The 26,546-nt window shown below is 55.5% G+C and overlaps 8 protein-coding genes across 8 annotated transcripts; 4 read left to right on the top strand and 4 right to left on the bottom strand.

Moving 5' to 3' along the window:
• Positions 1-1,354: 1,354 nt before the first annotated feature.
• Positions 1,355-3,422, top strand: C8A04DRAFT_26795 (something about silencing, SAS, complex subunit 4-domain-containing protein; the record flags this gene model as incomplete). The annotated part of the gene is made up of 2 exons (XM_062780046.1): positions 1,355-2,078; positions 2,170-3,422. The coding sequence occupies 2 exons, from the start codon at positions 1,355-1,357 to the stop codon at positions 3,420-3,422; spliced, it is 1,977 nt and encodes a 658-aa protein (XP_062638909.1).
• A 1,741-nt stretch (positions 3,423-5,163) lies between these two features.
• Positions 5,164-9,987, top strand: C8A04DRAFT_10551 (uncharacterized protein; the record flags this gene model as incomplete). The annotated part of the gene is made up of 4 exons (XM_062776627.1): positions 5,164-9,128; positions 9,213-9,592; positions 9,635-9,825; positions 9,913-9,987. 4 exons carry the CDS (start codon positions 5,164-5,166, stop codon positions 9,985-9,987), a joined length of 4,611 nt encoding a protein of 1,536 aa, XP_062638908.1.
• A 3,279-nt stretch (positions 9,988-13,266) lies between these two features.
• On the bottom strand, positions 13,267-14,571 carry C8A04DRAFT_26793 (uncharacterized protein; the record flags this gene model as incomplete). The annotated part of the gene is made up of 1 exon (XM_062780045.1): positions 13,267-14,571. The coding sequence occupies one exon, from the start codon at positions 14,569-14,571 to the stop codon at positions 13,267-13,269; it is 1,305 nt and encodes a 434-aa protein (XP_062638907.1).
• Positions 14,572-15,111: 540 nt separating this feature from the next.
• Positions 15,112-15,516, bottom strand: C8A04DRAFT_10639 (uncharacterized protein; the record flags this gene model as incomplete). Its single annotated transcript, XM_062776661.1, has 1 exon — positions 15,112-15,516. One exon carries the CDS (start codon positions 15,514-15,516, stop codon positions 15,112-15,114), a length of 405 nt encoding a protein of 134 aa, XP_062638906.1.
• Positions 15,517-16,703: 1,187 nt separating this feature from the next.
• C8A04DRAFT_10554 (uncharacterized protein) lies at positions 16,704-17,693 on the bottom strand (the record flags this gene model as incomplete). The annotated part of the gene is made up of 1 exon (XM_062776628.1): positions 16,704-17,693. One exon carries the CDS (start codon positions 17,691-17,693, stop codon positions 16,704-16,706), a length of 990 nt encoding a protein of 329 aa, XP_062638905.1.
• A 1,329-nt stretch (positions 17,694-19,022) lies between these two features.
• Positions 19,023-20,133, top strand: C8A04DRAFT_26790 (kinetochore Sim4 complex subunit FTA2-domain-containing protein; the record flags this gene model as incomplete). The annotated part of the gene is made up of 2 exons (XM_062780044.1): positions 19,023-19,232; positions 19,402-20,133. 2 exons carry the CDS (start codon positions 19,023-19,025, stop codon positions 20,131-20,133), a joined length of 942 nt encoding a protein of 313 aa, XP_062638904.1.
• Positions 20,134-20,458: 325 nt separating this feature from the next.
• Positions 20,459-21,874, bottom strand: C8A04DRAFT_35792 (WLM domain-containing protein; the record flags this gene model as incomplete). Its single annotated transcript, XM_062783302.1, has 3 exons — positions 20,459-20,684; positions 20,758-20,970; positions 21,099-21,874. The coding sequence occupies 3 exons, from the start codon at positions 21,872-21,874 to the stop codon at positions 20,459-20,461; spliced, it is 1,215 nt and encodes a 404-aa protein (XP_062638903.1).
• A 2,434-nt stretch (positions 21,875-24,308) lies between these two features.
• Positions 24,309-25,827, top strand: C8A04DRAFT_10606 (aspartic peptidase domain-containing protein; the record flags this gene model as incomplete). The annotated part of the gene is made up of 3 exons (XM_062776647.1): positions 24,309-24,657; positions 24,747-25,232; positions 25,295-25,827. 3 exons carry the CDS (start codon positions 24,309-24,311, stop codon positions 25,825-25,827), a joined length of 1,368 nt encoding a protein of 455 aa, XP_062638902.1.
• Positions 25,828-26,546: the final 719 nt, after the last annotated feature.

Genomic DNA, 26,546 nt, shown 5'->3' with positions numbered 1-26,546 from the left:
GTGTAATCTGGGGTGATATGATTGGATATGGGGGTTGGCGTTGGGGTATTTAGGGGGTGTCTGGATCTGGCTCTGGCTCTTTTTTTGGATATGGGATGGGATGAATTCCCCAGGTTCCGGTCCATTTTCTTCTCTCTTTTTTTCTTTCCCCGGAGTATCGATCGACTGTTGGAATCTGGAATACCCCTACTACCTACCCTATTTTGGCGGCCTCACTTCTCGGGGTCAAAGCCCCTTTCTTCTTCATCTTCTTCATCTAATTCTCATACACGGCTGGCTGGCTTGCTGCCTAACTGCGCATTGGTTTTCACTTCTAAACCTTGGCCCGTTTGGTGGCTAAGTATCATCTGCTGTTCGTTTCGTCTGGGACTAGACACGGGCATGGCATTTATATTATACATGTATAAAAGGGGGAGAGGAGTGGAAGGTGGATTGTTGGTTTATATTTGGGGTGGACTTTAGTATTTATTGTTTGATGAGCTTGCTCGACTTGGTATTTTGGGATGGGTTTGGGAGGTTGGAATGGGATGGTATGCGCTGAATGTCTTGTATGAGACTGAGTTGGAAAAGTAGGGTGTTGATGCACTGAGTTATTGTATATTTGGAATACAGTTTTTGAAGTTTACCGTGATTTGAGAATACATGTTTGCGGACTTTGTCAGTGTGTGATATGTTGAGTTTATGATTCCGGTAGGGAGGACGAGGCTAGAGTGACTTCGGACTTTCGGAGGCTGGGGAAGAGTGAGGGAGTCGTTTAATGATTGAATACGGGCGTTGCGAAGTTGAAGGGAATGGAAGAGCAAGAAACTGTTGCAGATGCGTGGCTAAACACGTCATGAATTTGGTTTACATGTTCGGTAGTTGTTGTGGCTAAGCTCCTGAGCAATTGACTTCGATCGTTCAGAAATTGATAATCATCAGCTTTCAGCTCCGCTGTTGAATTGCTGCTGATGACTTGAGCTGAGCTGAGGTGCTGAGCTATTTGGGTAAGGGTTAGGGTTGGATATCATGTGACAGCAGAAGCGCGTTTAAAGCACAGCGAGCTATTGTGTCAGTTAACAATGGAGAGGTGGCGGCGAACAATAGATTGAAAGACCCGATTGACAATGGAAGTGCACTGATGCGGTTGTCATGTTCGAATTTTTGGTGCAGTTGTAGAAGATCATTCAATTCCATCTCTTCAAAGCGGCAACAGCACTTGCACTCGCTCCTCCGCTTGTCAAAAAACCGCCAAGCAAAACCAGGAAGGCCCTACCGCTCACACTACCTAGCGCGCCCTGGATACCCTTCAATTGGCAATCCAATTTCCAATTCCCTCGCCATCGCTTGCGGGCGGCATGATCGCGGCCTCGGTATGGCATTAACCGCATCCATGACCCGCTCGCGTCGGTCGGAAGGTCTCGCACTGCCAACGCCCAAGGTCGCAAACGGCACCGGCGCGTTGGGCAGCGCGAAAACCCCCTATATCGCACCGCCGCCACCCCGCCCGAGCAACCCGAGGAAGCGCCAGCTCGACCCGTCGTCGGCCGAACGCGACCAACGCGACACCCACGACGACACCGGCAATCGCTCGGCCCCGGCCAAAAAGGCCCGCACCTCGCGATTGACTAGCGAAATTTCCGTCGAGATTCCGGCCAAGTTGTCGTCCGCCCACGGCCGTTCGCTCCGAGACCACGTCGTCAACAACAATGCCGCTGCGACCGACGCGACGTCGAAGTATAGGCCCACTACAACCACTGCCGTTGAGCCCCCGAAACCCGCTGGAGCAGCTCCTAAAAATGCCCGCGCCCCTCCATCCACCAGCGCTGCCAACGCCCCCAAAGCTGCCCACGCGAGCACACAACAACAACAACCACAGCAAGAAAAGGTTCCAAAATACAAGACGAAGGTGGTCAATGGGTTGAAGCACGAGCTAGACAGACTGCAGCCCAGCACGAGCGACGCAACTGTCGCTAGTTCCAGCACTCAAGACCAAGGCCGCAAGCTCAGATCACAGGAGGCGACTCGCTTCAAGAGCGAGCTGTCGGCGTATTTCCCCGAGTACGATGAGGTCATTGGCAATGACCCAATGCAAACGCGTAGGTGCTCCCCTTTCCGTGTCATCACATCCAATTGATGTTGTTGTCGCATGGTAGTCAATTGCCAATTGCTAATCGCCTCTGTTTATAGATCTCCTCGATGTCGACACACCCATCGTGATCATTCCCGAAACACAACCACAACAAACATCAACACAACCCCACCAAGATCCTCCACAGCCCACCGAATACCCCATTCACAGCTATGGGGATGAGCTCTACACGAACCTACATGATGCACAACGCATCGACTTTTCCTTCCTGACTAAATCTCCGGGAGGAACAGGAACCAACGACTGGACGAGCCATAACAATGCATCGAGCACGGGTGCCAACGCCAACGCCGCAGCCGAGGCGGAAGAGGCCGACCCGCTTCCCGACAGCCTCTTCGCGCCAGCCCACAAAAAGGCCGAGCGCATGGAGCGATCGATCCGGAACACGGAGAAAGGCCGGGCACAGCACGAGAAAGACCAAATCATACGTCTGCTAGACGGACTGCAGGGACACGACTGGCTACGTGTGATGGGCGTCAGCGGCGTGACCGAGACCAAGAAACGGTCATTTGAGCCGGCACGGGATTACTTTATCCGCGGGTGCGAGAGTATCCTCGACAAGTTCCGCCGATGGGCCAAGGAGGAGAAGAGGAGGAAGGCCGAGACGCTTAAGCGCCGAAGACGCGACAGGAGTAGTGGCGGTGGGGATGAAGAGGAGACCAGAGGCCGGGAAGGAAGTGAAGTTAGTGAGGCCACTTCGAGGCACAGGAGTCAGAGTTCTAGGAGCCGAAGCGCCCGGAGTCGGAGTGTCCGTAGTCAGACGGCCGATAGCTATGACGAGGGCCGCTACGATGAGGATGAAGACGAGCCGCACGATGAAAACGACGTGGAAGCATCAGCCGCCAAACAACTTAGGGAGGAGGCGCTGGCTGCCGTGGCGAAGAAACGAGGAGGCAGAGGGACGAAGACAACCGCCTCCAGCAGCAAACCCGCGGGCGCAACCAAAAAACGCGCTCCAACACGCAGAAAACCCACCGCCACCGCCAACAAGAAAACATCAAAATCAACCTCATCCGCAGTACACGATGCCCCTGACACCGACCCACACGATCACGAACCCCTGCCCGAGCTTCCCGCGAAAGAGTTCACCTCATTTTTCGCCAAGAAGTACCAGCGCGACGCCGCGCTCAACAAGGGGCGCCGGCGCGGCGGGCGCAACGTGCTGGCGTGGGGCCACCCGGTGCCGGACATGGAAGAGGCAGAGTTCCAGTTACCCAGTGAGTTGCTGGACCAGGAAACGTTGAGTATGCATGCGAGGCGGAGGAGGCGGGATAAGAGGAGGAAGACGTAAGTTTAGCAGGCTCGTTCTGGATGCATGCTGGAATTTGGGTTGGTGGTAATCTGGGTTGAATTCTGTGTGTTTCGCATTGGGATTGCGGGTTCTCTCCTCCTGTTTCTTGGGTTGGTGTCTGGGATTGGGACCGGGCTTGAAGGTATCGTTACGGGTTTACATTGGCGACGGAGGTATCAATTCATACCCGGCAGCTTTGTTTTATATGGGTAGGGACAGTCACAACCACCATCCAGCCACCGACGAGCGGATAGGCGAGGATGGATGGATGCATGATGGTATTCGGTGTCTTTTTTTCTCGTCCCCTGTTGTTGTTACTACTCTATATTACATTGTACATTGTTTGTTTAGTTGCATGCATCATGGATTCAGCACAGCCTGTCAGCGGGCTAAGCCTAGGTATTCGCGGATATTGCTGTTCCTGGGTCTGGGACGGGGACCTTTTTCTCATCAGGGTTTGCAGATAGAGAGATACCTTGCATTGCTGTTTTTCTTCTTCTTCCTCGTCTGGTTGAGGCAGGTTGTTGATCATAGGGGAGAAAGGGATAAGTCAAGTAAATATGAAGCTGTTGCTGCCATAGGTTGTGTGATACATGGCTTGTTACGTAAGATTCTTGTGACGGGACTCTTACGTTGGGGTTTATTTACCCTTCGTGTCGTTAATGGTAGGGTTGAGACAGTCATACATACGCTACTCGTGGATGGGAAGACTTTGGAGATCCAACCTCGCTGGAGTCAGAAAAAGCGGCAGACCAAGTCTTACTTTTCTACAAAACTGAAAAAAGACCAAAAAGAATAAATCAAAAAAGTGAAAGAAAGACAAAAAAGAATAATTGAAAAAAGTGAAAAAAGACAAAGAAGAGTAAATCAATCAAAATCTGTCAAGATTTGATCGAATGTTGATGGATTGTACCAAAAACGCCCCACTTATCTAAAGAGCTCGGACCCTTGAGCTCCCCTGCTCCTGCAGCTGCCTTGCAGACACGCTCCCTTGCCGGCGCGCCGGCAAAACTTCGGCCGCGATCTCGGGCACGGTCTTTCCCAATCGTCACCTGCACCTTCCACGACTTCCAACCGCGTCTTTGCAGTGCAGGTTGGGGTTATTGTCTGCCGGGCGTTGCACCTCTCTCCCCCCGGAGCTTTTCCATCTTCCAGTTTATTGATCTTTTTAATTGCCTATTGTTCAAGGCTACACCATTGTTCTTTTTTCCCCTTCTAGTTTTTTTTTCCCGCCTACCCGCCACGCCCCTGTTTCCCCCCTTGCACTCAGGGTGTTGGCATCAGGTCTAGCCCGAATTTCCGAGTGACGACAACTTTGCGCGATTGTGCTGTGCTGCATTGTTTCATCTACCGCGCCTGTGCACAAACCCGATTCTTCCCCCATCTGTATTGTTCGAGTTGCGGAGCTTCCTCCCTCGCTGGAACACCCCGCTCCTCCCCCCGACCGATCGCATCGCATCGCCTGGAGGCCTCGAGTTCCATCCAGCCAGGCGGCCACGAAAGAACGATTCGCGAATCCCCTCTCCAACCTGCGAAATCGATTCTCCATCAGGCCGACCTCCGGATTTGACCTCTACTTCACGCTAGTGACGACCGTGTTGCAATGACCAAGTAACCCCGCCCGATTTCTCGAGCCGCGAACGGCTGACCGATTAATCGACTTCTCCCCCCATATCCGTGTTTTCGCAACACACCCATCTCTTCCTCACAGTATCCGACGCGGTCTTTTACACCTGCGACAATGCCGGGCGCTATAGAAACCGAGACGGGCGGCGAGTCTGGCGTAGCGTCAGAGCTCCCCGCAGGCGCCGAGCCGTTTGTGATCATCAAGCAGGATGTCGAGCTGGAACTCAACTTTCGCGAAAAGAGCATTAGCGGCGTGTCGACGATCCATCTCTTCACGATAAATCCGGACCTCGACGAGATTTTCTTGGACGCGCGGCAATGCGAAATCGACGTTAAGAATGTTACAGTGGATGGATTCAAGACAACCGCATCTTTCTCCGACCCATACGACCTGGCGCGAACGCCGGACACATGGCAGGTCGGCGCGGGTCAACATCATCTGGTTAAACGACGGATGGCGCCACTTCGGCCCGCTCGACGGCCCGAGGTCCCTAACAAGGACCGAGAAATGCTGCCATGTTGTGTCCCGGCAGACCGCTCGGTCAAGGTGTCGTTGCGCCCCGATGGCATGTTCAAGGACGAGCCCAGACGAGCCCTCAAGATCAAGACGTCAAAAGCCGACAAGGATGCCCCGCTCGACCGGCCGGACCCGAACGACGAGAAGAATGGGATTAAGGTCTCCATTCCTTTCCGCTCCAAGAACATCCGCGACGGCCTGCACTTTGTCGGCGTTGAGGAGGGTGACCTGAGATACCCGCACGTCTACACGCGCCATTCCCTCGAGCCGGGGACGGCTTCTTGCATTTTCCCCTGCGTCGACGACCCCGGGTCGAGGCATCCATGGAAGATCTCGATCAAGTGCCCCAGGACACTGGCCGATGTGTTTGAGCAACCGCTGGCGACACAAGGGGTTCCTGCTGCTCAGAGCCTAGACGAGAGCCGCAAGAGGAAACGCGGGGAAGCCCAACCCGCATCTCCGGAAGGGCCGCTATTGTCGGAGGAGGACAAGCTGATGGAGATGACAGTTGTCTGCTCCGGCAACCTTGCGGGGGAGCAGATCGATCCGGAGGACAACACGAAGAAGATTATGACCTTTGAGTCGCAACTTTCGGCCGCTCAGCACGTAGCGTTTGCCATCGGGCCCTTTGAGCACGTCCAGTTGTGGTCCGAGTTCCGTACGGAGGAAGCGGATGAGAAGCTCGGCGCTAATGCGGCTAAGATCCACGCCTACTGCCTCCCGACGCGGGCGCACGACGTACGTCACACATGCGCTCCGATTGTAGCCGCGGCGGATTTCTTTGCCCCCGAGTTCGGGCGGTACCCCTTCGAGAGCTACAAGGTCTGCTTTGTCGACGACATGGTTTCGGACACGGTGGCGGCCACATCAATGTCATTGTGCAGCAACAGGCTGCTCTACCCAGACGACATGATCGACCCGGAAGTGGAAGTCACGAGAAAGCTGGTCCACGCGCTAGCCAGCCAGTACTTTGGTGTTCACATTGTGCCCAACCAGCGGTCCGACAGCTGGCTCATTGTGGGCATCCAGTGGTTCATGACGGACTTGTTCATGAGGAGCATATGCGGCAACAACTGGTACCGGTTCCACATCAAGACGTTATCAGACAAGCTGGTGGAAACGGACGAACATCGGCCGTCTTTGCACGACCTCGGGGAGCACCTGCATATTGGCGACTTCGAGCTCGAGTTCATGTCTCTCAAGGCGCCGCTGGTGCTCTTCATTCTGGACCAGCGCATGTCCAAGATCCCCGGTTCGATGGGGATAGTACGCGTCATCTCGCAGATCGTCTCCAACGCGAACATCAACGCGACCATCACTAGTACTTCGCTCGCGGACGGGGATTTCCGGCGAGCGTGCGAGAAGAAGAGCCAATACCCGCCGGACGAGCTGTGGCAGCAGTATGTTCAGTCGGCGGGGTGCCCGAGGCTGCAGATCAAGCAGAGGTTCAACAAGAAGAACTTGAATGTGGATATCTCGGTCGCACAGACTCAAGGGAAAGACAACGCGCCGAAGGCTATCACCAAGAGCGAGTTCCTGAAGGAGTTGCTGGAGGAGGTGCACGAGGTGTACGCGGGGACGGTGCCGAAGCATTTCACGGGCCCATTTACGGTGCGCATCCACGAGGCGGACGGCACGCCATACGAGCACTATCTCACCATCACGGATAAGGACAAGATGGCGACAACGCTCCAGATCGCGTACAACACCAAGTACAAGCGCATGAAGCGTACGAAGAAGGCGACCGCGGCGGTGGCCGGCACGGGGGCCGCGGACAAGCACGACATCCAGGAGGACGATGTGGTCTACTTCAACATGCTGGGCGACGTGCTGATGTCGCAGCGGGATATCGAGAACTGGGGGCTCCAGGACTGGGCGGACAGTGTGCAGGTGGCAATGGACCAGGAGTCCTATGAGTGGATCCGGCTAGACTGCAACTTTGAGTGGCTGTGCGAGATGGGCACGGATATGCCGGGGTACATGTATCTGGCACAGCTGCAGCAAGACCGAGACGTGGTCGCGCACCAGGACGCGATGCTGTTCTTCCGGCGCGGGAAGCGGCACGGGGTGGCCTCGAGCATCGAGACGCGGACGGGGCTCGACCGACGGTACTTCCACGGGATTCGCACGCTGGCGATCGAGGACCTGCCGAAGCAGGCCGGGGCGGAGATCAACTACATCGGCACGGCGCAGCTGATCCTGATGTTCCGGCACTACTTTTGCGACCGGGTGGTGGGCAAAGACGGCAGCGTCACGTTCCCGCCGGGGCCCAACGATTTTTATGACAAGGCACAGTACACGGTGCAGTGCGCGCTCCCGGGGGCGATCGCGCGCACGCGGGAGAATGGGCGGTGCTCGCGGCAAGCGCGGAATTTCCTGCTGGACCTGGTGCTGTTCAACGACAACTCGGAGAACGACTACTCTGACCAGTTCTACATCGCGAAGCTCCTGGAGGCGCTAACGACGTCGATCATCCCAGACCGGTGGGACAACGAGCGGGATTTGTTCTCGAGTCTGAGGACGGACGATGACGAAGAGGCGGAGCTGCGGCGGTTCATTACTAAGACTATTGAGGAGATCGACAAGTACCGGCGCATGGACGAGTGGACGTCGACATACCAGAACATCTGGACGACGACGGCGCTGCAGTGCAAGATGCGCCTGATGAAGGCCAACGTGGTGCGCACGGAGCCGTTGGAGTTTGTGCGGTACCTGCAGGACGGCAACTACGACCTCATCCGGATCACGGCATTTGAGTGTCTAGTCGAGCTCGGCCTGCTCGCGAAGGTGCCGATTATGAAGCTGCTGCTCGCGAGCGTGGGCACCGACCCGTCGCCGTTTGTGCGCGACCGGCTGTTCAAGATCTTCTGTCAAGGCATGGCCGCCGTGGCCCTGGGCGAGAGCAAGGCCGCGCAGGCAGCGACGCCCGAGATGGAGGTCGACGACACGGGGCTGGTGGTCGAGCAGGGTGAGGCTGAGATCCAGCGGAGACAGCTCGCAGCGACGCGCAACCAGAGCATCCAGTCGGCCGTCGAGGCCCTGCGCGATGAGCTCAAGGGCAACACGGAACTACAGGCGGCTACGTGGACGGCTGTCGAGTCGTCGTCGATCAGTGCCAAGGAGAAATTCCAGTTGCTGGCCGTGTGCTCGGCCATGTTCGCCGCGGACGACTCGCTGCTGTACACCTTCAACTACCCCAGGGTCTGGCGATGCACGCGCGAGCCGATAGTGGACGGGCCGTTCAACCCGCTGCGGCTCAACGGCAACGGCAACGGCAACGGGGCCAAGAAGCAGTGCGTCATCAAGTTCTCGACGTACTACCGCACCCACCCGCGCCACAGGAACCTCATGAACATGGTGCCACCACCGCTTCCAGCACCGCCGGCCGCCGACGCTGCTAAAGTGCCCGAGGTTAAGATGATTAAGCTCCACACTAACCGGTCCTTTAGCGGCGCCCAGGCCGGGTCTTCCACCGGTGGTCCTTCGACGCCGGGGCCTCACGGACGGAAAGACTCGATTTCTGTTACTGTGTCGCGGCCGCCTGCTCTCACGGCAAGTCCTGCGTCGGTAGGAGCAGCAGCAACCTCAGTGATAACTGCATCGAAACCAGCAACAAAACCCGCATCAAAAGCAGGAACACCCGCCAGGTCAGACTCGATTTCCGTCCAGCCCCGCGCACGGCTGTCCACGCCATTAGCCGCAACGCCCTCGCCGACGACTGCCGGGTTTGGCCAGCAACACACCAACGGCTCAGCCAAACCAACCGACAAACGGCCTAAGCTGCCGAAGAAACGGAAGAGCGAAGAGGGCGACGGTCCAGACCGCCCCAAGAAGGTCGCGCGCGTCGAGAGCGGTGCAAATGGGAATGGGCAGCGAAGGAAGCTGGTTAGAATCCCGTTTACCGCCTGGGATAGGCTTCCACCACGGACGATGGATAAGATCCGCGCCGCTGATAGGGCGACTGCTAGCTCATCGACGATTGTTGCGACGCCCGCGCAGCCGAAACGGTCTGCTCTTCCTGGTCATGGTCATGCAAATTCAGGTTCGGCATCAGCGGCGCGTTCTGCAGCACGGTCGGGATCACCGGCTGTTCTTCATAATAGTAACGCGCGGGCTTCGCCGGGTGTTAATGGGAATGGCAGTGGTCACAGTGGTGGACAGATCTCGATCAAGAAGCGGAAACCGCTGCCGTCGGGAGCACCACCTTTGCAGCAGCAGCAGCATCAGTCCCCGCCGCCACCGCCGGTGTTGAATACACCTGTGTCTGTTTCGACGGCGTCGGTTTCGGTGCCTAGTGGAGGGGATAGGTCTAGTGGTGGTGGGAATGGGACAGGGACACCAGCTGAGCCGCAGAAGAAAAAGTTGATCAAAGTGAAGTTGAAGAGTTTGGCGCGGCCGTCGCCTCCGCAGACTCCGAGGTGAGCGTACTGAGGGGTGGTTTGAGAGGGCGTTAAAGCTGCTGGAGTGTTAGGTTTGGGCGGTTCCATCATGGGCGGGTGAGGTTAAATTGAGCTGGGCCGGCCGGGTGGGTTAGGGTTGGAGCTGGGAACTGGATAGATAGATGGATGGATGGTGGCGCTGCTATTCTATTCTATTCATGATGGTGCATGACGATGGATTCTGATGGTGTCGATGGAAGGGGGCGGAACGGATATTGTGTGCCGTGTGCTGTGACAGTAGGCAGAGGCAGACAGACAACCAGACAAACAAGCAAGCAAGCAAGCAAGCAAGAAGGTGGGAGGGAATACTTCGAGGCCCGGGGGCTCAGGGGGGTTGGTGATGTATTCCTTGCGTACGATTTCTTTTCGTCTTCTTCTTTCTTCTTCTTCGGTATAGAATGGAAAGGGAGACGGGAGGGAAAGAAAGGGACATGGACATGGAACAAGGGGGGTGGCCATCTAGATACCAGCGAAACGCAATTTTTAGTTCTATTTTTTGATGTTTTGTGTGTTGGACCAACAGGTGTGAGGCTCATTGCAGATGTGAGGCTAAAAAGGCGAGAGATTCATTATCGCTTATTATTCCATTACCTCCGCTGAAAAACAAAGCCGCCGTCACTCAACGATAATACATAATATACATAAAACCGAGCAAGACGAGGAAGACGACGAGGAAGACGACGAGGAAGCGGGGCTAGAGGAGGACCCAGAGGAGCATTTCGACGAAGAAGAAGAAATGAATGGAAGACGACAACGACCTCCCGACCACCCAATGACCAGGACACCCCCTATCACCAAGATCATGGTCGTCTAAACCATCAAATCGAGCAGTCTCTGACAGGTATTGACGGTAACCATTTCCCGATTGCGTTCCCTGGTATACCATGTATCGTAAATTGTGAATCCCCACTAATTTCATGATACCCAACATTAGCCTTCACTCCACAACTTGATAGAATCTCTCTACGATAAATACTACATACGCTAATTCGTTTCGATGACAAGGTGATACCGATCGCGGAGGCAGTGCATCATCGTTGGCTGTCGACGCTTGTGTGCCGTCGCCGGGGGGCTTGTGTGCACTGTGCGTTTGGGGCTCGTGCGGCTCCGATAGAGTTTGCAGCTCGCTGTTTCATTGTTTACTAACGATACACTACAAATATCAAGAGCAATTTACTTACATTGAGTTCGTCATGATGCGGAAATGACTTGAAACGTATTGAGCGCGTAAGGTGCCGTAACGAACGAATGTGAATGTTGACGTACTCCAGAAGACTCATTTGTGACATTTGTCGTTCTCATCGCGAGCTTTATATAGATTAACAAGTGGACCCCATAACCTCATTCTTGAACGTCACACTTGCATCAACAACTGAAGCCTTCTCTATTTAAAGCAGGTACATACAGAGCGTAGTTTCTACCTCGAACCTTTCTCCTTCCCCAATCTATTTTTTCCCGATTGCGACTAAGCTTCATCACCACCTCGCTCTTTCTTACTTATCCTTGTTTCTCCGCTTTCAATAGAAGCAACCTGGAACGAACGCCATGGCCTCGCCAACTGATGCAGAAGAAAATCGGGGGAACGTTGTCCATTCCCACGTTGCCTGTGATGCGAGTCAAGCACACTCCTTGGAGTCAACATCATTGGAGTCAACACCGTCCCCCCCATACTCTATTACCGGTGGCATAGATCAGAATTGCTGTCCATGTCGATGTGCCTTGGACACAAATCGCGTGGATAGACCAGTTCGGCACGGGCAAGATACCCTTCCTCTGTGTTCCAAGACAACGCCGCCGAGTTACGACACTCTCTTTAGCGAAACTTGCGATCATCAGCGGCTTTCGACATCGTGGACCCGTGCCATTGCTGTAAGGTGCAGCCGCATTTCACGCTCTCTTAACAACCTTCTTTCCCGACATAAGGCAAAGGATGGATACGCATTGCTGGAAATGGGCCATGCTCGTTCAGAATCCCTTCCGGTCGGGGCAACGATCGATTCTATGGCGAAAGGCAAGACGAGAACGCATGGCAAGCCCAGCCCTAGAGGCCCAAAAAAATGGATGCCTTCCACCTTCCGTCGTGGACAGGGCGTTTTGTCCAATGCACGAACTGTTACCACCAAAGCGTTTGCCGCCACTGTCGATAGCGCATGCCGTTGGTCTCATACAGTGGCAAACTACGCTTGTGGATGCTGGCCTCGGAAGGCGGAAGATCCGGAAGCGAAAAGGATAGCGCAGTTAAAGGCTCGGCGATGGAAATTACAAAAGGAGTATGTCCAAGCGCAAGCTCGAGCGCAACAGAGAATATTTGATCTGGAGCGCGATATCTGGCGTCGGGCTCGTAGAGATGGGGCGAGCCATGAGGAGGTAGAAAGGATAGCGCATCGTGGGTTTCAAGAAATTAGGAAAGAGGATAGGATTGCGAGCAAGGAATTGTTCGCGCTCGGTGAAAAGTTCATGCAAGATGATTGCCGCCTCGGCCGGGAGATCTGCCGTTTAGAGGCTTATCGGGTATAATTTATAGGGAAAGAGTACCTACCTTATTTAGATGGAAATGATAGATTGATACAAACCCGCTCCCATTCCCAGTCCACATCAATAGGAAGCCACCACCTACCTCCAGTTACTTTTTCCACACCCATTTTCTACACCCATCATGCGGGAGTCCATCGGCGGATGTGGTAAATGTACCGGATCCACAGAGTAAAACACTCCATATCAGCAGAGTAGACCGGACTCCAAGGAGGTATGTACAACAGAAAAATAGTGCTTGATTCTTGTTTAGTACAAAGTCTTGACAGGAAATTGGCTGATCTGTATCTGGAATAAGTCCGAAATGGCCAACATGACTTCAACATAGGTACACCAAACCGGCCGCTTGGCTCTTATTCCGCCCTCCAGTAGTTTCGTCCCGCTGTTCTCTTATTCTTCTGTCTTCATCTTTTCAGCCCGTCCTCTTATCCAGTCAATTTTACATCTAGTCCTGCCGTCTTCCTCTCCGTTTTGGCATCGTTTGCCCGAGCATTTGGCCCAAGCCATGCAAGCCCCGATCTCAGCCCGTGGGGAAAGCTGGCAGGCAAAGTCTTGGAATTCAGCACCCCATACCCAGAGCCAAAGCGATGTCCAAGCATTCAACCTCGCATCACACCCCCTCCAATGCTAGATCCCAGTGTTATACCCAACCCCGGGCGGCTGTACTCTTCCACTCCAAAACCGCCCCTTTCACTCCAAAACCCCCCCAATGCCCGCTGCTACCGCCTACCTACTGCTGCTGATGATAAAGCCGATCCGATCTCCCCCTCCTTGGCGCATTCATAACCCCAATCCTCTCCTCCCTCGTCGGCGCTCCCACTCCCACTCCAGCTCCAGCACCCGCAGCTCTCTGCGTCCGGGCCTCAGGCGTCACGGCCGCCACCCCGGCAGCCGTCATGGCTGCGCCTAAACCCGACCCGGACCCTGATACCACGCGTGAGGACCCGCCCGAGTTGGCGGTAGAAGATGGTTGGGGTTGTTGGACTTGTGTTACTCGTGATGATGTCCCTGTTACTGGTTGCTGGCGCGTACCACCACCACCGGCAGTGCGTACAGGAGGCGGGGAGAGAGAAGACGACATCCCGCGTAGGCTGCTAGCTGCTGTGCTTCCACCTCCTCCTCCGGTACCTGTACCGGCACCAGTACCAGCACCGGCACGTCCACGGCCGCGGGTGGCGCGTTGAGGGGCAGGCGGGGGTGCGGTGACGTGGCTGCCGCGGCGGGTTTCGCGGGTCGGGGGGGTCGCGGTGCTGCGGTCGGCGGTGCGTTCGCGGGTACGGCGGGGTTGGTGAAGCGGTGGGGGGTTGGTTGTGGTGGTTGCTGTGGTGGCGGTGGTTACGGTGCTGTTGTTTCGGCGGTGGCGGGCGGCTTGGGGGTTGGTGGGTGTTTCTGTTGCGAGGCCGACGGGAGGGGAGCTGGGGAGGTTGATTGAGTGGTGGCGTCGGTGTTGGTGGTGGTGGTATTGGGTGGTTGGGAGGTCGTTGTCGTCTTCCATTTCTTCTGCTTCTTCTTCTTCTTCTTCATCGTCGAAATGCGCCTCTGGGTCCTCCTCATCTAGCCCTGCTTCCTCGTCTTCCTCCTCGTCTTGCTCGGTATGGTGATGCGATTGCAAGACGCGGTTGCGAAGTAAATTCGCCCTCGCAGCCTGCGACTGCGCCCTATCATAGTAGGACGTCTCCATCTCTGAGTCATCGTCCACATCCTCCTCCTCCTCCTCCCCTTCTCCGTCATCGCTGAACTGGTGCTCTTCCGGGCTCGCCATGGCCCGGGACGCGTGAAAGTCAATACCGCCGCCATTGTTGAACCTGCTGCTGCCCGTGGACGACCCCGCAGTCGGCGTGGCCGTGGGGAAGGCGGCCCGCCGGAGAGCGGCAGAGGTGGCTTGCGGTTGGGCCTGGCGGAGACGGGCGTGGGCTTCGGCGGCTTTTTGGCGGGCCACGAGCTCGGCGGCGCGCGCACGCTCGGCTGCACGATCCTCGTAGTCGGCGATGTCCTCCGGCGTGAGCGAGAGAACGGTGGCGGGTCGGCGGAGCATGGTGGCGGTGGATATTGGTTGATTTGTTTGAGGTTTCTTTGTGTAGTTTTCTTTCTGGCCGAAAATTTGAACGATCCGAAGTTTTGTGTGTTTGTTTTGAGAAGCCGGTTGTTGGCAGGAGCAACAATTTACGTGCAAAAACTGTGGAAAGGAGATGGGATGAAGAGTTCAGGGGAAGGTAAACTTATTCGCAATAAGCCTGCACATCATTCATACAGCTAGCAAAAAATTAACACATTGCACGGATCGATAGGAGCTAGGAGCGATGGCCTTCTCTTTTTCCATCTTATGGTCATAAGCTTATTCTCGACTGTTCAAACGATGCCAGGAGCCCAGGACGGGTGAGTGAGTGTGAGTTGTCGAGCGAGTGTGGTTGAATGTGGGGTGAACAGGGGTTATGGTGGAACCTTCATCTGATTCGCCAGTGTATCTACATCACGTGACTCCCACTGTGGTCTCCACAACCCAGCAAGCAGGCCGCCTTCCTCTCTTTCCCGACTTTCACCAGCACATTACCCAACGAGCCAACACATCCAACACCTATCCCACCAAAACCATACCCATCAACAACACCGACATAACCACCGCCCCGATCACCGACGGCGCCCTCCCAGCCGCCGCACTTCCATCCCCATCCTTTTTAACCGGGATGTAGTGCCACATCCCCCCCTCCGACCGGTTCTCCCGCCCGTGCTCGTTAAAACAGTGGAAATACGTGGCCCCGAGCCGGACCGGGTCGTGGTGAGGCTCCTTGGCCAGGTCCATCTCGCACCAGAGCCCGCAGCCGTCGGCGTAGGCGTGCACCGGTTTGGGGTCGCAGCAGGTTGTCATCCATGGCGCCGACGTCGTGTTGCCGGGCACGGCGACCCAGTTGATGTCGGCCCCGTCGAACTGGGGGTCGCCCAGGTTTGTGGTCGCGCAGCGGTTTGGGCTCGCGCTAGACATGTTGGATGGATTGGGGTTGTGAGTATTGTAAGCGGTGTGTTGTTGTGTTTGTGTCCCCTGATGTGTGCTGTGTGCTGCGTAAGTATGACTTTTGTGGTGGTTGAAGGTAAGGGTAAACACGGCTTTCGACTTAGAAATTCAGCCGCAGGGCTGTTTTTAAGATCTGGAGTATCAAAACCTCGGGCTTTGTCGAATTATACAACCCCAATCATTCTCCCAAATCCTTCTCTCAAATGGCCCCCAAATAGCCCTGAATGCAACACAGGATCGGCACACACGTGCCGAGCGCCAGTCGCAGGATTCATATGATGGAGTTAGGCAGACACAAGACCACAACTGGCTGGAGTTCAACGTTGCTGCATCGACGTCATTGCAGCCGAACAAACAGTTGCACAAGCGTGGCTGAGCTATTAACCTGCCAGTTCTGGATGGAAGCTGCCGGCGATCTTTCTTCCTAAGAAGTCCCAAACGCAAAGCCAAGTTTAGAAAGTCTACACGAGGTGCGACACCACCTCCTTGTCCACTCGCCGTGTACACTAACTGGCTGTGGTCAGAAGAAGCGGCGGACCAAGACCCTGGATAGGTAACTTACTTTTGTGCTTTTCTACAAAAGAGAAAAAAGAGAAAAAAGACGAAAAACAGTATAGTTATTAATCACCCTGTTACTACGTAATGGGTTGTATTTAAGGTAACGATGGCAGAACTCAGTGTCGCACCCGCCGGGTTTAGCGTCTCTCCCAATCGGGTGATTATAGCGCTCCTGCGCCTGTCGTCTAATAAATAGAGCCCCTCCTCTCCAACGTCCCTTATACTCTCAACCTTCTCCCTCCCTCATCCCCTTCGTATGAAGAGCGAGATTGCGGCACCATATATTGTCTTCAACAAGACGCTACAACAGCCGACATCGAGAGGCTGGTTAAGGTGCGAGTAATGAGAAGGAAGACAGACCCAGCCAAAACCATGCTAACAAACCAGAACCAGGGCTGAAATTGTATTGCTCCGACCCGCAGAACAGTCTATGTCTACTAAGTACGGATAAGGAACCATTCCATGCTTAGGACCACTACTTCCATCAAGTTCCTACCAGCGGAAGCAACTGACACGACCCCAGTGAATCCCGACAAACGCCGCCTTATATAGCCAGCCATACAATACTCACCCACACAACTCGTGCCTAGCAGACCCGTTTAATACTCCATCTTGGCAACCACATTAGGTTTGCCGCTGACGACCCAGTTCTTCTTGGCATCCTTTACGAGCTTGAACTTGACCGTCTTCTTGGAATCCAGAACAACGTAGTTGCCCGCGGCATCAGGGGTGAGGCCATACGTCTTGCCATCGATTGTGCACTTGGTGTAAGACTTCGGCTTCGGCTTGTTGGACGACGAGGATGTGGGGGCCCCTTTCTGCGGCGTCGCCGGCGGAGCGTCGGCCGTTCCAAGGTTGAGCTTGGCCATCTGGTCCGCTATGTTGGGCATGGCCGGGCCCGTGGGGATGAAGGTGCTGGTGAGACTCCTGCCGCCGGCGTCGTCTGTGTGGAGAATGGTAGTAGTACTGCCCTTGAGCTTGGCCCACTGCTCTGAGTTGACGACGCGCCGGGAGATGACGTTGGTGTAGGTCTTCTTGACCTTGTCCTCGGTCCACCAGGTGAGCTTGGCCATGTGCTGCAGCACAGCTTTGTTGGGACCTTCCAAGGCGCGCTCGTGGTCGTTCATGCCCATGCAGCCCAGGGCCCAGATGGCCAGGTGGGCCGTCAGCTTGCCGCTGCCGTGGGCCGACCAAGGGATGGCGCAGTACTCGATGGCGGCGTTATGGGCCTTGCTGCCAGGAATCCGCCGTACGCGCAGCGCTACAAGCTCGGTCTGGGTGACAATGTAGCCGTACCGTGACTCGGCATAGCGGCAGTATGTGGCCATCTGTTTCAGGGGGTTGATCCGTTCCTCATGGATTTTCGATGTCTTTTGGACGTCTGGGGCCGGCGTGCCGGGCGCGTGATACGGCTGATCCGTATTGACGGTGCAGGAAGCGTCGTTGAGGCTCAACCAGGCCGACTTCCACTTCTGCTTGAGCTTGCTGTCGCCTACGGCGTAGACGAGGGACTTTTCGGTGTCGTCCTTGTGCGCGTACCGGTACCTCTTCAGTATGGAGCGTTCTACGACGGCCCAGTCGGGCTTCATACTCGACTTAGGTTCGGTTGTATGTTTCCACGAGATCTTCTTGGGTGCAAGCGTAGGATCAGACGGACAGGCCAGGGCGGTGCTGACCATGCCCCCCCGGCTCCGGAGGACGTTACCGGCCGTTTTCAGGGGCTCCCTCACGATGTTGCAGGACCACACAGCGCCCAGCGTGTCGACGCTATTCTCGTCAATGATCTCTCTTGGCGTGACAGTGGGCGTTTGGACCGCTTTGTACGCAGCCCCCAGCTTTTGGTCGAGGATATCGCCATAGGCTGCGTAGATGGAACCAAAGGTGAAGTCCTTCCACTGTTGGACGTGGGCTCTGCGTCCATCGTCAAGGGTAACGCTGTCGAAGCGGGTCGAGGTGGTGTTTTTGTAGCTAGCACCGCCCCAATGGTCGATGATGTTTGGGTTCTCGCGCTGCAGGACCTCGAGGAGGGTAGGCATGGCGACGGTCGTCGAGTCTTGGAGATGTGGAATTACTTGGGAATATCGAGTAAAAGACAGCTAAGGAAATAACTGGGTTCCGGACAGTTTGTGAGTCTGCTCAGTTCGGTTCTGCTGGTTGGTAGCTGGAGAGAATCAGAAGAGCTGGCTGAACGGTTGCCTTATAACCAAGGTAGGCTCGGTTCTGAGCTGGACGCTTCGAGACATTTGGTCTCGCTTCTCAGGCGCGTCGCTGAAAGGGGTGAATGCCGATGCAACCCCCAATATCCCATTTATAGCACATCACAAAGCCCTTGGCGGCGGACTTGTGAGTGTCAGAGTGAATGGGCTGCATATTGTAGTCGCTGCGCCAGACCCAGACCGCGGGCTGCCGAGTCGTCGACCGGGAAGTGCTGTTTCAACGGTTGAACAAATCTGGAACCAACGGGTTAAGAACCGCGTAGATGAGGTTGTATTGGTTGGCGGGGCACTGCGGCTTGAAGATTGAAACCGTAGTCAGTCACCTGTCGAGTTTGTGGCCTTGTGCCTTTGTCTCATATTTCTCGGTCGGTCGGCTCCTGCCCAACACTGTTTGGGGGCCGAGTTGGTCAAAAGATTCAAGGTGGGGCACGCATGCGCATGGCCTCTTTTCGCTCGCTGTGGCATCCGCGACCGGTCACAGCTGCATCACCTATGTAATTATCAGTTTACCTGTAACCTATCTCACCTAGAGTTACAGTCACTCCGGCAAACATAGACGTGCATTTATTTACCATCATCTGCAATACAACAGGGCCGTCTCCAAATCCTCATCCCCTCGACGTCCACAGTGACATAATTTCACCATCTTCAGCTCTGATTTCTAAATTGTAATACCTCCAACTTTTGTTCTACAACACCAAGATGACTTCATCGGGCTTCCACCTCGGCCCCCTTCCCGATCCACCGCTACCGCTTCCCCGCGTCTTCGGCCCCAAACTCGCTCCTTTTACCCCGACTGCCCGTGCCGAGATCGAATTTATCCACTTCCTCGGCCGGGAGAACGATGTAGACTCTCAAGTGTGGAAGGTCAAGATCAATGGCAATGGAGCTGGCTTCTTTGCACTTAAGATGGTACGTGACGATGCAGATGCAGTGCGCCCGTGTCTGCTTGCCCTCTGCCCGCTTGGTCCTCTGCCTGCTTGGTCCTCTGCCTGCTTGGTCCTCTGCCTGCTTGGTCCTCTGCCTGCTTTAATTGTTGGATAAATTGGATTCTGACTCCAAGTCCACTCTCTCTAATCAGTTTTACTTCCGCCACTCGGATTTCTTCATTGAGAATTATACCGGGGAGACTCCCCTGCCGCTGGCCAGCCCGCAGCTTTATGTCGACTACTTTGACTCGTTCAACTGCGAGTGCCGTGCATACGGCCGTCTCAAGGAGGCGAATCGCGAGGACTTGGCCGTCAAGGCCCTGGGCTATCTTCTTCTCACGCCACAGCAGGAGGCCTATGTGGCCTTGAAGGTGACGGGCGACGAGTTGGATCGCAACAATTTCTGGGGGCGGGACGAGCAGCATCGCAACTTGCCCGTTCGCGCTATCGTCAAGGAACTCGTCTCGGATGAATGGCCCACTGCCAACCAAGTCCAGGGTATGTGGCCGGACCTGCAAGCCATCCACTCGCTGGGCATTTTCGTAGGGGATACACATGGTGGTAACTACCTAGGCGGGAAGCTCGTCGACTTCAGCCGCGCGTGGACGATGTACCATCCGGCTTTGATCCCGACACAGAACCGCAGCCGTGAATTGCAGGGTTTGATGTTGGAAGAGCTGCAGAAGCTACAGGACAACTACTATGATCTGAAGAACAGTTTAGCGTCAGAAAGGATCGAGGTCCCTCAAGACCTCGACGCGTTCTGCGCCGAGCACTTTGACGAGTACGAAAATCTCCCGAGCGCCTTCAACTGGCTCAAGTGGGAAAAGGAACCCGACTCGGCACGCGCGTTTGTGGAACGAAGCCTATATGAGAGGGCTTGAGGGCTTGAGCGGCAGACTCGCGACGTCGAATATCTGCACACCTTTCTGTCAACGTAAATTAAAAATACAAGATTCATATGAATGAAGTTAGAGAAAACCAGGTCGCGTGCAGCCTGTGTGTCTAACCGCCCTTGGAAGGAGCGGCGAAAGGGGGGGTTATAAAGGGGTATGGAGTGTTGCTCTAGAGTACAGGGTTAGGGTTGAATGTCAACAACACCACAACGACGTTCAGTATGCCAGCGATTTATAATTCAGTATCAAACAACACCAGATATGTATTACCAACTCCACGCTACCCAATGCATGACACATTCCATTCATCACATCATGAGCTGCTCTTCATCGTGCCACAGAGTGAACAAGTCCACCACTGACTCTCCATCTCCTTGCTACAGAACGAACACGTCCACGTGGACGGCCGGGGCGGAATTGGGGGCGTTGCAACAGCCGCGGCAACAGAAACTGGTGCCGTGCTGCGACGATTCAAGGAGTTGGAGTTGGAAGGTTTTGGCCTCTTCTTCGGGGGGCTTTCGGTGAGATCTACGATGTCCCTGCTTCCATGAGACTCAAGTTAGATTCAACAGGTCACAACGTTACTGTCACGGTTAGTAGCGACGAGCTTACCTGTTATTGTGACCGGGGAAGGTCCGTGGAGGGCGGGGGGTTTCACACGCGTTGCAAGCATTGACGGTCGTCGGGTTGCGCAGCGTGCAGATATTGCAGCTCCAGTAGCTCTTCAGCTCGGGAGACCGCGGCCGAGGCGGCCCAGGGGGTGGTCGAGTATTAAAGGGAATCGGTGGGGGAGGATGGAAGGACTGTGTTTCCCAGTCCTGTAGCCTGCCCGCCTGCCTCTCTGCTTGCTCTTTAGCTTCCCTGGAGGGTAAATCAAAGTCAGTATCACACCATCAACGTCACAAGGCAGGTCTTCCGGGAAACGGAGACACCCTCCGATCAACTCATCATACTTCTTCCTATCCTCCTGCACCAACTCCCACAACGCCTGCGCAATCGCCGCCTCATTAGCCGCATCCTCCTCCGCCCGCGTGCGGAACCCGTTACGGGTCCAGCTCTGCGACGCCTGGCGAATCTCCTCGTCAGACCGATTATTGTTGGCACAGTCCGCATTACTGACTCTGTTCCGCCGCGCGATCGAATCAAGAATGGCGTCACGTTTGTCTCCCCTGCGTACCGGCGCCGGAGCACCGCCAAGCCGGATACCACCACCACCCCGGGACGCCATATTCGCCGCACGGCGCCGCTCGGCCTCGGCGCGGGCCAAACGCCGCGCCTCCTGGGGTGGAAGATACCCGCCGCCCAGTCGTTGGCCAGAACCGAGGAAGTTATCCCCCGTGAACCCCTTCATCATCAACCCCTCAAGCTCCTCGCGGAGGCCGTTCCACAGGGCGTTGAACTTGTCGTCGTGCGGCCCATGGACGTTGTGGCAGAGCTCGTGCAGCATGGTGTCGACGACTCGCTCAAAGGGGAGGAACTGGCTGCGATCATAGGGCTCGCGGAGGCGGAGCAGGATCTCCTCGCCGCGGTTGACGTTCAACCCGAGAAGGTTGGCCTGGGAGGGATACATCTCGGAGAGCTTCCCGACTCGCCAGCCGTGGGCGCGCATGATGGGTTTCACCATCGATGCGATCCGCTTGAGGAGGTGGAGGGCCTCATCTTGTCGGGGATACTCGGCGGTCTTGAAGTGCGAGTAGTAGCCGATGAGAGGGTCGATTTCTCGCTGCATCGTGGTGTTTTTTAGTAGTTGATATCTGACGCAGGCTGCGATACCCGAACTCAAAAACTCCTTATTGATGTAAAAAAGCCTTTGGAAAGTCAACGCCTCGCACTGTTCGCCGGATCCTTTCACAGCCAAACGGCGTCTTCTCCAAGCAGCACTGAAAACACAAGAAAGCGCTAGCTAAAAGGCTTGAAAGGCCACAAACAACAGCGATGTCCCATCCCGACCCAATGCGCTGGAAATGCAGTTTAAAGCGTTTGAACCGAACCAGGCACTGACAAAGGCGACGCGTCACCCGCGCCCCGTCCAGGCAAGAACGAACTGAATGGAAGCTGTTCAGTCAGCCGGGCGGCCAATTGTTCAAGGTTTGCTGACATAATACTAGCTCGCCAGCTGGCGACCATCGCCACCTGCCATCCAGCTGGCACGACAAACCCATCGGAAACTCCGAGTGCCCCGCTGTCTTGAGTCGTGAACAATGGACATTGATGGCTGGGACCCGCCTAACAATGAAAATCAGAGAAACTCTCTCGGTGTTGAATTGAACCGAAAGATGACGATGTCCCACGGGTCAAATATCAGCCCATCCAACGCCGACCCAAACAGTGTCATGCCGCCCATCACCTTCCACTTGTATGCACACAGGACGGCAGACACAGCAAAATCCGAGGCGGCCCTGTCGGGGGGTTTACTCTTCAAACGGAATTGCAGGACTCCTCGGACTCAAGAACAGAACAGAAAAAAAGGAGAGCAAACTCTTTTCGTGCCTTCGCACCGAAAAAACCCCCGCATGACACTGACGATCTCAGTCCGCAGAAGGAGAGTTGCAGAGCGAAAGCGTGGCTGTGTCGCCCCAAGATGCCAAGATGGGAAGCTAGTTGATCTCGCCAAGCCCGGCGCACTGTGGTTCTGCGAAGAACATGCAAAGAAAACGGGAAACGGGATGAGATCTCCAAAAGACGGACCGGGCTGACGGTTTTCGAAGACAATGCGTGCCCCGGCCGAGGCAGGCGAGTGGTGACTGGTGAAGAGGGAGAGTTGTTTGCTTGGTTTCTGCTTTCCGGGGAAGGAGAGCTGGGAAATTCGCTTCTGGTTTCAAGTTGAAAGCCATGCAGCTCTGTGGTTGGCTGTCGAGCTCTCCTAACCGCTCCTTATGCGCCTGGCCTTCCAATGAGCAGTCCAAACAAGCTCTGTAATTCGGCATGATGTTGGCCTTCCCGTCTGACCTCGTCCCCTTTTCTCCTTTTTCATCATTTCATGCTCGAACCAATGCTGGCCATTCGATCAGGCCAACTCGGTGTTTTTTCTCGTTGTTGGTGTGTTGGTGTGTTACAGTGAACTTCTGCTGGCACCCCCTCATGCAGGGACTGCCAGGTGGTGCCGGGAGTGTCAGGAACTGGCAAGCAAACGCCTGCAGCAACTGGTCGTCCGAAATTGGGATGGGCCAGGAACAACCAGGGGTATTCCCCACAGGGCACGTTTCGGACGATTGCCGATCGCCTAGCGTGCACTGGGAAAAGACACAGCGTTTCAAGCGACCGAGACAAGCAGCCAAACGTCTTTCGAGGTTTCCAGAGAGCGCCTCTGGCGTCATGCCGTTCGCCGGCTGGGCGCCCGAACCGGCGCCGTCGCTAAAGATGTTGTTTGAATGCCAAGCGCCGAATCATGGAAGGAGGAACGCCTGTGGGGGAAGGGTTCGGACGACAGAGGCGAATGAGAACCCCTTGTCCCCCCCGGTCGGTCTTCAGGGAACGGATATTCCAGGGCCGTGTGAGGTCTTTGTTGTGGATTGTGGTGAACCTCTCGTTCTCGGGTTAACGACTCAACCCACAGTCTGTGGAAACGTGGGGACCCGAACGGCACGCTGCCTTGTTGGTGTTCCCAGCGTTTCCTGGTGTTCCCAGTGTTTCCAAGAGGCGAGGTTGCGCAGGACGTTTGAGTGGTCCAGTCGATCGACAGGCCCAACTCCCCAATGCTTTCATCCCATCCCCTGAATGGAGTTGGGGTCTTCCATGAAAGGGCAAATATGGCCGCATGAACAGTGTAGGCGAGGCCGCCAGGTTTCCGCTCTTTTCTCCTTTCTCGGTGACCATTCCCCGTTTTTACCTTCTTCTAAAGCGGGCTTCCTTTAACTACCTTTCGAACCTCCAAATCCCATCCTCTTCCTTCTTTTGTTTCCTACACTCTCTTTTACCACACAACCCCCCACCGCCCACCCCCAGGGAGCTAGTCTCTCCCTTCATAACACAAACACACACCAGTCACTCATTCACTACTTTGACTGATCGACCGCGTCCATTCTTTTTTTTTTTCAGTGTCACTAGAGTCCTGCGTGCGGTCAGGTTCACCAAGGGAAACAAAACGGGCAAGAGCAAGAATAAACAAACCAGAAAAACAACAACACCAAACACTACAAACACCACAAAACTCAACCGCCATCATGAAGTTCACCGCTCTCGCATTTGCGGCGTCGCTGGTCGCTGCCGCACCCCGCGTCGTCCAGGTCCAGCCGTCCGATATCAAGCCGAGGCGCATCGGTGGCACCAGGTTCAAGCTGCCGCAGGTCCACAACGAGGTCTTCCACCAGCACGGCAAGGGCCCGCGGGCGCTGGCCCGGGTGTACCAAAAATATGGCCTGGAGGTGCCGACTGAGCTGCTGGATGTGGTGCAGAAGATCTTGGGCGAGCTCGGCCTCGGTCAGCCGCACGCTTCGGTTCCCAACTTTACCTTCAAGAGGCCGCATGGTGCTGGGAAGACAGGGCCGTACACCAACGAGACGGACGATCAGGGTAGGTTTCTAGAAAATATTGGTCCATGAGAAGGGGATATATACACGCTTGGTAGAAGTGAAACATGACTTACTGAGACATGTCTACAGGCGAGGTCTCGGCCACCCCTCAGCTGTTCGACGTTGAGTACCTGGCGCCGGTCCAGATCGGCACCCCGCCGCAGACGCTGAACCTCAACTTCGACACCGGTTCGTCCGACCTGTGGGTGTTCAGCTCGGAGACTCCGCAGCAGTCGCGCGGCGGCCAGAAGATCTTTGAGATCGAGAAGAGCAGCTCGGCGCAGCGCCTGGCCAATAACACCTGGGCCATCAGCTACGGCGACGGCAGCCGGTCGTCAGGCAACGTCTACCTCGATGTTGTCAGCGTGGGCGGCGTCAACGTGTTCAACCAGGCCGTGGAGTCGGCCACTTCGGTCTCGTCGTCGTTCATCAGCGATGCCGCGTCCTCGGGCCTGCTGGGCCTGGCTTTTGACAAGCTCAACACCGTCAAGCCGAGCAAGCAGAAGACTTTCATCACCAACGCTCTCGAGTCGCTGGAGCTGGGCGTGTTCACCGCCAACCTGAAGAAGTCTGAGCGTACGTTTCCCTCTTGCATTTTCCTCTCTACGTAACCAATCGACCCACTGACATCTCATCAGCCGGCAACTACAACTTCGGCTTCATCGACGAAACCGAGTTCACCGGCCCGCTCAACTACGTGGACGTCGACTCCTCCGACGGTTTCTGGGCCTTCCAAGCCACCGGCTACTCCGTCGAGGGCGCCTCCGGCAACGGCACCGGTTCCCCCGTGGTCCCCATCGCGCACAACGCCATCGCCGACACCGGCACCACTCTCCTCCTGCTCCCCGCCGGCATCAACCAGGCCTACTACCGCCAAGTCAAGGGCGCCAAGGAGGACCCGCAGGCCGGCGGCTGGACGGTGCCCTGCAAGGCTGACCTGCCTGACCTGACGCTGCATATCGGTTCTTACAAGGCTGTGATCCCTGGCGAGCTGATCTTGTTTGCGCCGATTGATACAGATGATATTAAGACGGCTAAGACGTGCTTTGGTGGCATGCAGAGCTCGGCTGGTATGCCGTTTGCTATTTATGGTGATGTCTTCTTCAAGGCGCAGTTTACTGTGTTTGATGTGGAGAATGGCAAGCTGGCGTTTGCGCCGAAGCCGTTGTAAACTGGAAAGTTTACTCGGTTATTGGGGACCTGAGGTTAGGGCATTAGCTTCGAACTTGGTCAAACGGTACAAAGGGGGGGATTTGGTAAGGGGAAATCATGGAGGAATGGGAGGAGATGTCCAAAAGAGGAAGGAAGAGAAGGAGGGATGGAGAGAGAAGACGGTTTTCTACTTCTGGGAGGGTGTATATTCATTCCCGCTTAATTCTTTTATTGAGGCTTCCTGGCCCGCGGGCGCGGCGATGGCTGTATGTACATACCTGCCTACGTTACGCGAGATCGAGGAATGATAGACGGACATGGATCCTCAGTGATGTGCCATCTGGCGTGACTGGAGCTATTGAATCGAGTGGCGAACGTAGTGCGATATATGTCTACACAGTTGATGCTTGACCTTGGCGAAGAGTTTGTCGTCAATCTTATCCCTTGCTTTTAGGTTGGCACCTACTAGTAACATGTATGCTCCGGGTAAAGTACCACTTACGCGGCTCGGGAACAACCGGGCCTCACCTATGGAATCCTCCATCGCTCCTTCCGCAGCAAACATCTTCGATCAATGGACCTTCCGATTTGGCCGCGGTGGCCTGCCCAATCTTCTCCACAGGTAATCGGGCAGTGTTAAACTCCGGTTTGCCTCGGAAACAAAACAACCTCTAACATCCAACCTCACCACAAACACACTTCCACTTCACAACTCTCGGTCAACACCAAGAAACAACC

The sequence above is a fragment of the Dichotomopilus funicola genome (assembly GCF_033296635.1).
Source record: "Dichotomopilus funicola strain CBS 141.50 unplaced genomic scaffold C8A04scaffold_15, whole genome shotgun sequence".
Taxonomy (NCBI): domain Eukaryota; kingdom Fungi; phylum Ascomycota; class Sordariomycetes; order Sordariales; family Chaetomiaceae; genus Dichotomopilus; species Dichotomopilus funicola.
Note: the sequence above shows the minus strand (reverse complement) of the source record. Positions and strands in the feature narration are given on the sequence as shown.